This window comes from Globicephala melas, chromosome 18 (genome assembly GCF_963455315.2).
Source record: "Globicephala melas chromosome 18, mGloMel1.2, whole genome shotgun sequence".
Lineage (NCBI taxonomy): Eukaryota > Metazoa > Chordata > Mammalia > Artiodactyla > Delphinidae > Globicephala > Globicephala melas.
Genome location: NC_083331.1, coordinates 25132259 through 25144831, shown reverse-complemented (window position 1 = coordinate 25144831; position 12573 = coordinate 25132259). Strand labels below are relative to the sequence as shown.

At 38.9% G+C, this 12573-nt stretch overlaps 1 protein-coding gene across 1 annotated transcript in view; it reads right to left on the bottom strand.

Moving 5' to 3' along the window:
- SUGT1 (SGT1 homolog, MIS12 kinetochore complex assembly cochaperone) overlaps window positions 1–12052 on the bottom strand; it is a 43302-nt gene extending 31250 nt beyond the window's left edge. Inside the window, exons 1-8 of the mRNA XM_030830364.3 lie at window positions 11894–12052; window positions 11743–11800; window positions 5222–5312; window positions 4480–4549; window positions 3705–3775; window positions 2560–2613; window positions 2159–2175; window positions 801–835 (exon numbers count right to left, since the gene is read on the bottom strand). Of these exons, the coding sequence (XP_030686224.1) occupies window positions 801–835; window positions 2159–2175; window positions 2560–2613; window positions 3705–3775; window positions 4480–4549; window positions 5222–5312; window positions 11743–11800; window positions 11894–11931 (434 nt within the window). The 5' untranslated portion in view covers window positions 11932–12052. The remainder of the gene's footprint in view (window positions 1–800; window positions 836–2158; window positions 2176–2559; window positions 2614–3704; window positions 3776–4479; window positions 4550–5221; window positions 5313–11742; window positions 11801–11893) is intronic.
- Window positions 12053–12573: the final 521 nt, after the last annotated feature.

The following is a 12573-nucleotide window of genomic DNA, read 5'->3' as shown; positions in this document are numbered from 1 at the left end:
GACTAAGCACAGTACCCTGATACATGGTATATTTATTACATCAATGTGGGATTATTTTATACTCCAAACGCTCCAATTATAAAGTTTATGTACCCTACCCCTGCTCCTGTCACTAAAGTTCCTTGTTTACTAGGTACTTGGAGAGTCATCCTGTATCTCCCCAGAAAGAACACGAGTAAATGGTTTTAAGATTTTCAAGCCATTTTACGTCAAAAGCACTGGATCTTTAAAAGACGCACAGTTTTCCTTTGAAATTCAGTTAGGATGCAAAGCCCGAGATTAATGCCTTGTGTTTCTTTCTGTTACACTGAGAATACAAGCTGTACACACAGCTAATGACCAACTAAAAATAACTCAAATCCTTGCTAAATACTTATTCATGATTGTAACTGCTGCCCTCAGCAAGTGACTTTCAACTCATGCAGAATTATTCTATGAAAAATTTACTCCATATATAAAAGGCAGGTAGAGTTACAATTCTATCAAGTCTACTAACTTATTTACCTAGGTAACAGCAATAACTTAAATGGAAGAGACTCTCTTTAATACATGGAAAGGTGACATAATGTGGAATCAGGTGAAGTAAGTTTTAATTGGCAATTGATTTGATTTTAACCTTAATATAAACACTAATTCAAATCAGTTAACAGTCTTACAATTAGTTTTTCAAGGCTTTAATATGATTTCTTTTATAAACTAAGAAATACTTAAATCACAGGTAAGGACTTGCTTACTATTAAACAACAGCGTTTTCTCCCTTTAGGCATATTTATCACGCATTATGAAAAACAAACACTTACTTGATTTTTGACTGATAAGTCCTCTGGGATGCAGACTGATTTTGACAAGTTCAAAGAGAAAGATTTTTACAAGTTAGTTTAGTAACTGCATATTAAAAATGCATGTATTATTAATTTACCCAGTGTTACAGTTTGATATGGAATACTTTGATATGGAATAACTACATGAAAACTTCTTACAGAGCATGGTATCCATAATTGTTAAATAATACTCATCTTCACAGGAATTAGAATACTCAGTTGTTGTTTTTTAATTTTATTTTTTTTAACATCTTTATTGGAGTATAATTGGTTTACAATGATGTTAGCTTCTGCTTTATAACAAAGTGAATCAGTTATACATATGTCCCCATATCTCTTCCCTCTTGCATCTCCCTCCCTCCCACCCTCCCTATCCCACCACTCTAGGTGGTCACAAAGCACCGAGCTGATCTCCCTGTTACTCAGCATTTTTAAAATTTTACGAGTTTCAATTTCAAAAAACCGTTTTTCTTCTAAATTAAAAGAAGGATAAAAAACAGAAAAATTTCTGAAGATATGTTTGGAAAAGGTTACATATAAAATGTCCAGTTTCAAGATTCAGTAACTCTCTAAGCTGAAAATAACAATAACATTTAAAAAAACATTTTTAAGGCTATAGCATAACCTTCAGGCTTAACAATGGCATCAAACTGCTCTGGAAAAACATATGAAGCACTATTTCCATGGTGCCTTCCTGATATTGTCTTACACCATTTATGGCTGGCCTCTCTGCAACAAACATTCTACACTGACCACTGAGAAACAAAGTGACTCTTAACCAATCCAAACTTTTCTAAACTACGTGTGCCAGTTCAGACTGTAAATCTAAAGAACTTGTCCTGGGTCAATGGTGGCCTCCAAGTTGTCCCTAAGTAAGAAGGGAAGAGACAGCGTTTGGAGGAAGAAAATTAGTAAAACTGCCCTAGAGAGATATGTAACTGACAGAAAGCTCATTCCGAGTCCAGCCTCAAATATACTTAGTAATAATATAATTAAGTAAAAACACAAAGGATAGGGGCTTCCCTGGTGGCGCAGTGGTTGAGAGTCCGCCTGCAAATGCAGGGGACACGGGTTCGTGCCCCGGTCCAGGAAGATCCCACATGCCGCGGAGCGGCTGGGCCCGTGAGCCACAACTACTCAGCCTGCGTGTCTGAAGCCTGTGCTCCACAATGGGAGAGGCCGCGACAGCGAGAGGCCTGTGCACCGCGCTGAAGTGGCCCCCGCTCGCCGCAACTGGAGAAAGCCCTCGCACAGAAACGAAGACCCAACACAGCCAAAAATTAAAAAAAAATAAAAAACACACACACACACACAAAGGATAAAACCTTTGGACTTACCACCTCAGGCTGTGATCCTATTAAAAACATAAAAAGGAAACATTTTCAGGTAACAGTACGTGTACAGGCAAAATTACATACATGATTTCTATGGCACAAACATAGTGATTAAGCAAACCAATTCTCCATGCATACCTAATAAGGGAAAGGGGTTTAACTGCATCCTGGAGTCACTTGAGACTCCTCAGTAATTTCTTACCAGTAATACCACTGCAAAACAAATCCATCCAAATTTCTCTTTCAACATATCGAATGAGGTAAAAAAATCAAAATACCTTGGGAAAGCCCAACCTAAGAGAACATCCACTACTTAAATTATAAGTTATAAAGTTCAAAACAAACAAATGTCAAACATTTACTTCTTTTTAAACGGAAAGACCACGGGAAACCTGCATACTTACCATTCTGAGCTTCTTGACACCTTTTAATCCAGACAATGAAATCAGCATCTGTACCTAGAAAGAACAAACTGACTGTAACATCACTCATCCGCACAACCTCACATATTCATTCAACAAATAATTACTGAATACCTATGTTCCAAACACTATTCTAGGCACTGTGGATGCAACAGTGAATTAGACAAAAATACCTGTCCTAACAGAGTTTATAGCTATCCTAATATTAAACCTGTTAGTTACTTGTTCATCCTGAAGAATTCTGATGTTTAAAAAATCAATTTTATCTGCCTGCCAATGCAGGGGACACGGGTTCGATCCCTGGTCCAGGAAGATCCCACATGCCACGGAGCAACTAAGCCCGTGCACCACAACTACTGAGCCTGTGCTCTAGAACCCGCGAGCCACAACTACTGAAGCCTGCTCCATGTCCCCTATGGGGCAAAACCATTCCCAGTTAGGAGCTACTGCTTTGGAGAATTGTGATGACACTCTATCATAAGATGAAGATAAAATGATAGTACACAATTAGGATTATGTACTGTAACTATAGATTACTTACAACCTTTTTGTACTCTGCAGAGTTTTTGATACTTGGATTTTACAATTTCTATATATTATGCACAGATATCTATACTGCTGTGATAATTTTCATCTATTTCTCTCAAAAAGGTGATATTAGAAACTCACAATACTCTCAAACCTCCATGTTTCTTCAATACCCTATCATACTTTACCCCAAACTTAACACTTCATTTCTCAATAAAAATTTTCATTTTAAGATTTCATTATCTCAGCCATCTGGATAATAACTTAAATAGACTTCTGAATGTGAGAGCAAATTATACTTTCACTTATCCATTAGAAAAAAAATAAAGCCAGACTAAGTACTTGGGAGCACACTAAGTGTTTATGTAGTTTTCTGCTTCTGATGATAGTTTATCTGTGATTTAAGTGCTAAAGAAAGGCCAATTTAATCAATTTTTAAGTAAATTCAAATTCTGCAATCAACACGAAATGTCATCAAGAAGAGAAAAAAGCTGGGTTTCTATAATTAACTTGAGATTACACTAACAAAATTCAGCTATGGTATTTAAGACACATAGGTATAATGGATTAGTGTACTAACATATAATTCTAATACTTACTATCTAATTTCTGTCCTTCTGTAAAAGCTTCTAGAGCAGCAGCATAGTTTTTTTCATGGTATTCACATATCCTGCATGAGAATATTAAAAACAAATACACACACATGAGATCATGAAAAACAGCCTTCTTTCTAAATAATAAAAAAAAAGAAACTATTTTCCCTACTATTAAAAGAAAGAATTTAAGTATATGTTAATAAGCCAGCCAAGAGATTTCCTAAAATACTCTACTATAATATCTAGTATAATTCTAGTATAATAAATTCTAGTATAATTAGAATCCAATTTTGGAACTCATTTCAGAAGGAATTTCTTGATTTTAATTGTATATTCTTGCTTATTCCAAAATATAGTTATATTAAGGAATTAAAGACGTTTCTGATTCTTAAAGAATAAAGTCACACTTATCAACAGAAACAAACTGGGATATAAAGTACACAGATAACAGAGTCTTCATTAAATGTAGCCTGTCCAGCTTGGGTGAGGAACAGATGTTCTCTAGTCAATTAAATACAGTAAATTCCAAATGATGAAGCAAAAAAGGGATGTGAAATCCAAGAGTTTCATCTAGACTTTGCCTTCAACCATCACTATTTTAAACTATATATATATATACTAACTATACTACAATAAAAGTATAAAATATACCTAAAATTGAATCCTATCTCAGCTATAAAATGTATAAATACAGAATTTACTATTTATATAAAGCTTACAATTAATTCATTCAAGAAACTATAGTCCAGACCCAGCAAGAAGAGTAGTTACTGCATACCCCTTTCTCAGCAGAGCAATGGAACTATTTGGATTAAGTTCAAGAGATTTCTTTGCATCAGCAACAGCGTCTGCATATGAAAAAAAATGGGTTTTTTAGTCAGTTACTTATGGATCCTAACAAATACTACACACAAAATTTGAATTAGCCTCTGATTTTTAAGTTTTCAAGCTGGTGGAATGGACAAATGATTTTAAATTAGGAAAAGTTAATCCAAAATAAAATTACCCTCATACCTTCCTAATGACCTAATATTGAACTTCCTTCTTAAAGCGCTTCAGGCAATGAATAAAGCTCTGTATCACAAAGTTCATCTAATTTTCTCATTAACATCATTTATGTAATCTGACTCAAGGTATTTAATTTCTCCCTACTCAGATTATCTATCCAGATAATTAAAATTACAGAATATAGAAATACATTCTTTTTATAAAAAAATAAAACAAGGGAATTCATTTAAATACTTTGTAAAATAGTAAATTTGATGTTATTCTTTGTTAGCATATCCAGTAACCATGAATGAAATCTGTACAAATTCTACACCCACTGAAGAAAGAACGGACAACCATAAAATTTAAATGGGTGATGCTTAACATGTTTGTCACATTTCGGCTACTTTACCTTGTATGAAAGACCAAGTTAAAAATCCTGGAAGATAACCTTTATTTTATTTGATTCATTGTATCTTGGGCAAAATTTGTAAGTAACTTATAGAGTCAGTATACTTTGTAAGAAAAGTTACCACGGTAATTCCCAAGAAGAATGTGACAATAAGCTCTTTGACAGTAATACTGTGCATCATCTGGTTTCTGCTCCAGAGCTTTAGTCAGCTCCTACAAATACAAACACGTTGAGTGTCAGTACATGTTTTTTAAAAGCCATCGAATTCTAATTAAACATGATTTTTAATCAAATAACTTATTATCATAAAGTATTTGGAGGAAAGATAACAGGGAAACAAGTTTGGAGCTTTTCTTTCCAAGAGGATCAATATCCCCCTTTCTCCTCCCTTCTCCCCTCAAAAGACCACAACTGAATGTAACATCTACCTAAAGCACTTAGCAGTTCCTGGCCTACAGCAGAACTCAATAAATGGTCATTATTATCACCTCATTTATTCTGGAGAGTTTAGTTCATATACATTGACCACCACTGATTTTCTCCTTCTAATTTGGAGAAGATTCAAAGATCATGTACAGTTTGAGATGCCTAGAAAATGTGAAGCTGTCCAATAAAAACAAAAATAAAAAAAATTTAAAAAATGGAAGTTAAACCTAGAGCTCAGAGAGGTTAATGGAACCAATAAATACATAATCAAGTTTACCTGGTCCTCTCCTATCCTCTTATCAATGGCCTAAGAAATTACAGCATTCTGTCAAAAGCCCAGATGCAATATCTCATAGATAGCTACTATCAGTTGATCAAGAATTAACAGAGCGATTAAAACTCTGCCAGTCTGGGCAGTCACAGTTCATAAGTGGTAGCTGGAACAATACTGATGCAAGAAGAGAGAGCACGATCAGTGAAGCCAAGGACAAATGCAGGCAAACAGGAAGGCTTTGATTCTCTACCCATTGCCCACACACCCTAGGGACTTGGTAGTTTCCTTAACAGGCAAAATTACTTCAATAGCCACACATGTGGCTTTGCTTGAACCTCGCAGTGTGATTCTCACAAAGCAATGTATACTATACTTGGTAATCGTAAACCTAAAACCCAACATACCTAAGATCTAAACCACTTTTTACTATCTTAACCCCTATCACCCTGATCCAAGCAGTAATGAAAATCAGATCTTGTTACTATGTCTCTGCTCAAAACTTTCCAACATCTTTCCAGCTGACTCATAGCAAAAGCCCAAGTCCTTCCAATGATCTGCAAAGCCCTCCTCGATATAACCTTCTGCTCTCCCTCTCATCTCACCTCTTAAAACTCTTCTCCTTGCGCCACCATTGTAGCCACAATGGCCTCCTTGCTGTTCTTCGAACATCTCAGGACCCTGCACCTGCTGCTCCCTCTCACTAGAATGCTCTTCCCCCAGATGTGCGCAGAAAATCCATTCCCTCACTTCCTAGTCAGTGACTGCGCCAGAGATAGGATTCAAATCCAGGTCTGTCTGACTCCAAATCAAATTTTAACCACTAAACATTGCCTCATGGTAAAATTTTACTCCAAGTTTCTTTCACACACCATCTAACATTTGTACTAATACAAGATTTTCTAATACTTTGAAATTCTTAAGCTAAAAACACCATCTTCCACTAAGCTTTCAAACAATTTTGAAAACAGCTGATGGCTTCCTACATATCTACTCAAATATATCATAAAACCACATTTCCAGCCTCTCCTCACCCAGAAAATGTATATTATAGGTCAAAAAGGCTGTTACAGATTATAATAATATCTGGATCATCAATTCAAAAAGTATTTTTATTTTTTTCAGTAGTCAGGTTTTTCTGTTTGTTTTTCAAAAAGTATTTTTAAACACATATTATGGAATAAACATAGGCCAGACACTGGAGGTTCAAAGATGAATAAAATATTCCTTTTCTTTAGGAGTCAGGTATAAACTTCTGAATTTTGAACCAACTTGCAAGTGACCTTTAAAAACACAAACCAATTGTTGGTTAAGGAGAACCAGTTATGGTCATTCAGTTAAATAAACTAAGCAACTGACTTATTAAGCTATCAATAAAAAAAGTTACCAAAAAACCACTCAACACAAACTGAACATTATAACACACCAACTTGTAAGTCATGAATAAAACACAACAATAAATTTATTTTGAATAAGGAATATACCAGAAAAAGTGACGTTAAAATAATTACTTGTGGTTGTCTTAACTACATCTGACTTGTGGCAGTGTTTTCAGTGTTCTACTGTTTCTGTGACAACAGCTGCTGGCTGCTAGAATACAAAGGGACTAAAGAGAGGTATCTCAAAAGGCAAGGACTTCAGGGCCAACATTTGAATCACAGCAGCAAAGGGCTATTTAATCAGACTTACACAAAACGTATCCAAAGATATAGTACTTCTCACAGAAAATGGGTTGTGTTATAGTTCACAAAAGTAAAGAAACCCATGAAGTGTAAAATATAATTACACTGAAATCTTTAACAAGATAATGATAAAGGAAGTACCCTGATAACACAGAACGAGAGGGGGAAAATTCCTTTTTAAGGCATTAAAATTGTTTAAGACTTGGATCTTAGAAAATTAATTTCCAAATCTTTGGCTCTCTTAAAATGCTATCCAAAAAGGTTACTTGTTAAGATTAAAAGCAAAAGCAGACTGCTCAGACTGACCTAACATTTAAAGGCCTTTAGCTCTGAATATCTCAGCCTGTCTCCACTTGCCATTTTCTTCTAGTCACAGCTAAACCCCAATCATGGATAAACAAGAGTATCAAGCCTTCTCCATTCCTAAACTAGCAAGCACCCCTAGAGAAAAATCACATAACCATGTAGAACTGGTATACTTTATGCTAACCAGCTATGCCCTCAACAAAGCTATCTGTGGTCAACTACTTCAAAGTCAGCTCCCAAACAATTGTATCATACACCCCAATCCTACCCACTCCTCCAGAAGATGACCCTGATACCTTGAACCTGCGACTTGTCACTTCTAAACTCGATAACCTTGAGCAAGTTAATCTCTTTAGCCTCAGCGTCCTTGTAAATGCACCTCACAGTTGTTCCAAGAATTGTGGTAGGAGTCATCTAACACACCTGAGTGCCTACTACATCCCGGGCACTACGCTGAGAACACAGTGGTAAACAGATACACAAAACCCCTGCACTCTTGAAGCTTACATTGGGGCCCAATTCAGATAAGGTCGTCAGAGAAAACAGCTTCCTTGAGAAGGTGACATTTCAGAGAAATCTAGAGTGATGAGCATTTCCAAGCAAAACAAGAGGTAGTCAATAGAGAGTACGTTCTAGGCAAAAGAACTGCCAAGTCCAAAGGCCCTGCACCAGGACTGAGCTCGACACATTTGAGTAGCAGAAAGCAAGCCAGCGTGGCTAGAACCTAGAGAAGAATCTGTAAGATGTCTACCTCAAGGGCCTCACCCTTGTACCTTACATTACTTATCCTCATAATCACCCTTTCAAGTGGTCCTAGTTAATCCCATTTTACAGACAGGAAACCTGATCCAGAAAAGTGATAGCAGGAACTTTCTTGAAACCAGGCTATGGACCCAAGCAGTCTGATTCCAGAGCCCATGCTCTTAAGCACTACTCACACTGGGCCTCAAAAGATTCTCATAATCCACATATATGTTTCCTCCCTCTACTGAATTAAGACTTCCTCTGCAAAGTTTTTTTTACTTCCCCAGTTAGCCTCTGCTACGCTCTTTACTGTACCTGATACACCACTCCACTGGAGTACTTATATTTTAATGATCTGTTGACTTGCCTGTCTCTCTCCACTAGACTACAAACTCCCTCACTACAGTAGTTTCATCTTTAGCTCGCTGGCTCCCAGTACAGCATTTGCCACTAACGTTGTTTGTTTAATGAATGAAAAATGTAATCAGCTTGATACACTTTCTCTTTATTCTTAATTGATGGTCTTATATAAAAATGTGACATTTTAACTGATGTAATATCAAGCGACCTTAATTTTAAAATAGCTACTGTTAAACCAACCCTTGGGAAAATCTAGAGGGAAACAGACTCTCACTTCTCATCAAGGTTCCGGCCCTACTCATTATTACCAATTACTTAGTAATTAACATTTGCCTGTTTATCTCTGTGAGAAGGTCATCTTAAGTTTTAAAAAGAACATTTCCTCTTAACACAAGCTGGTTCTTATCATGATCATTCTCTCCACTCCCAGTTTTTGATTCAGGTGGTAGGTCCTGTGGTAGGTCCTGAGAATCTGCATTTCTAACAAATTCCCAGGTGATTCTTCTGCAGAAGGTCTGGGGATCATGCTTTTGAAAGCCGCTATTCTACAGCACTAGACTAAGAATCAGGAAACATGTGTCCTGAGGCCCCTATTCTGCCTCTAACTGGCCACATACATCTCTATGACAGATCACTTGGACTTCTTTGGGTCTGTTTTCTTCTGTAAAATGGACGGGTAAGGAGAACTGGCCTACCAGATTCATAAGTACTTTCAGAAAATCTGGGGTGGAGAATTCCCTGGCAGTCCATGCTTCCACTGCAGGGGACACGGGTTTGATCCCTGTTTGGGGAACTAAGATCCCACATGCCTGCAGCGCAGCCAAAAAAAATAAAAAACAAAATCTGGGGTGGGGTCCAAGAATTTGCATTTCTCTGAGTTCCTAAGTGATGCTGATGCTACTGGTCCAAGAGCCACACTTTACGGACAAATGTACTAAAGCTAATCACACACCCACACTATCCAATTTCACTCCTAGAAACAAAAAAACAAATGCACTCCCAAAAAAAGGACTGCATGTGTTCACCAAAATACATGTACAAGAAAATTCACAGTGGTTTTATTCATACTAGCTAACAACTGGAAATACCCCAAATGTTCACTGTTAGAATAAACTGTGCTATATTAATACAGTGGAATACTACACAGCAGTGAAAAGCAAATAACTTATGGATGTATCTCCCATAATGTTTAAAGCAAGACAGAATATCTACACTCAACTGAATACCTAGTGTATGATACTTTTTATATGAAGTCCAAGAAAGACTAACTGATGGTGACAGAGTACAGAACAGGTGGGTAAGAGGAATTATTGGCTGGGGAAAAACACGAGAAAGCCTTGAGAATGGAAGTATTCTATATCTTGATCTGGGTGGTATACATACATGTAAAACTTCAAGTTCATTAGTACAGACTTAAGATTTGTGTTAGATATCCCACTTCAATAGATAATTTTAAAAGTAACTGAGATGTAACGTGACAAAGAATTCATTACATTAATATCCTTTAATAGCAACTATTATATAAACTAGATTTCCAAAGGAGGCATGGGGCCTAAGAGGACCATAACAAAGGTAGATTCTGAAAATTAACAGCTATTTAGCTGACATAAGGAATTATGGAGAAAAACTCTCAGTGCCTCTGGTAACATTACTCTAATAGTGATCCCAAAAGCATCACTAGGAAACATCACAACACTACCGAGTAATCAACCACTTTATTTGAAGGTGTTCGTATCCCAGCCCCAAAAGCATAATCCAACCTAAAAGGCCCCAAAGGACCCACGCCCTTGTTTCCTCCCCACCTCATTTCTTACTCCACTTTCATCCCACTCTAACCAAATGGGCCTTCTTGCTGCTCCTTGCACAGCTGACTTCATTCCTACCTCAGCATCCTGACACTGACTCCTCTTCCTGCCTGAAATAATCTTTCCCCAGAGCTTCCAAGCTCACTCCCTCATGCCTCTTCTCAAATGTCACCTCCTCCACTAACCACGGAACAAATTTCTTTTAGAAGTCATAGCTAGGAAAAAGGTTCTCTTGCCTCAAATTCCTAACCTTACATATGTTAAGCCATAAGAGCAAAACAAAGTTTCCTCTTTTTTATGCTTCAAAGCAAGAAACCCCTGGCTAAATTTTGTGACCCACTACATCATGTATTCTTAGTCTGGGCTCTCTTTATTACTTCAAATTATTATTTAACTCTTGCTCTTTTGCTTTCCTTCACAGCGTTATAGTTTTTCACTTAACACAAACACAAAGTGCCTTCCAAGTCAGTTAAATACATAAATAAGACTTTAATCCAGAGCAGACAGTGCCTTCCACAGTTGCCCCCAAGAAATTGTTTTGAGAAATAAACAAATGAGTGGGTAATGAACAGTGACTGGACATCTGGAAATTTTCGGGCACACACGGGAAAAGGTTTCTGTTCCAATAGTGTGAGTTCATACACGCACTCAGCACAAACCTGGTACACAGAAATGGCAAGGATGATTGTCAAACGAAAAACCGAATGAATAAACATCAAGCCTTAGATTTCACTTTTTGCTCTCAGTCACAAATGCCATTTAAAAAACAAACAAGCCCTTTCAGACCAACTATGAATGTTACCTCTACCCCCAAAATGGAGAGCAGGTTTTACTAAGCAGCTCCAAGGATACAGGAACGGACTAGGGATGGGAAGCGTAACCGGGCCGCTGCGGGACACAGAAGGGAGAGGCGGAGTCTGTCAACATCGGGGCTGAGACAGGAAAAGCAGCAGCCCCGACCCCAGGAAGACAGTGCTGGGAAGAGGCGGGGTGGGCCGGAACCCAACGCGGCTGCGTTCCCCAGAGCACAGTGAACCGGCTCTCTCACCTCCAACGCCGCCTGGGGGTCCTCGTCGATCAGAGCATCAGAGAAGCTCCGGAAAAACCTGCCAGGAAAACAACGACTTCAGCAGGGCTCTCTAACTAAAGAAAGACGAAGGGGGATACAAATAATAGCAAAGAGAAGGAAAAACACGCACCTCTGGGCTGCTGCAGGTGCCGCAGCAGCCGCCGCCATCTCTAACAGTTACTGTTACCGCTGCTGGTGCTGCTCCTACCGAGGTTACCAGCTCCGCCGCCGCCCAAGGGGGAACTTCTGGAGAAACACCAACCGAGCTTCCGTCCTACGTAGCCAATGAGCAGCCACGTAGCGTGCCGCGAGGGGAGGGGAGGTGAAGCGCGGGCGCGTGTTGGGCTGGGACCTTGGAGGACCGACTCTCCTGGCCCACCCCGCCCCCACCCCCGGCCGGCGAGCAGCCTGTCAGGCCCCGCCCCCTGCAGCCATGGTTACGCAGGCCGCGGCGTAAACCAGTCCCTGCGCGCACCCACACAGGCGCAGAGCCTCAGTGGGTGGTAGGTCGAAAGGACTTTTGTGTCGTACTGTTATCGCTCAGGAACGTGTGGCGTTTGGGGTCGTTTGTATGTCTGTTAATAATAATAACACAAGGTACATCGAGCTCCCTTTTCTCTGCAGCTCTCATCATGGCTCCCGGAGGCAGCCAAGCTTTTCGTGACCCGTGACGTTCTCGGCTACGTGTTCTTTTCCGGGAGCGAGTTCCGGATGGCGCGTCGATGCCGGGATCTTGGCGCTGGGAACCCTAAAGGCCTCGGACTCGCCGGAAGTCGCTCCGCCCTTGCAGAGGCTGGACTGGAGGAAACC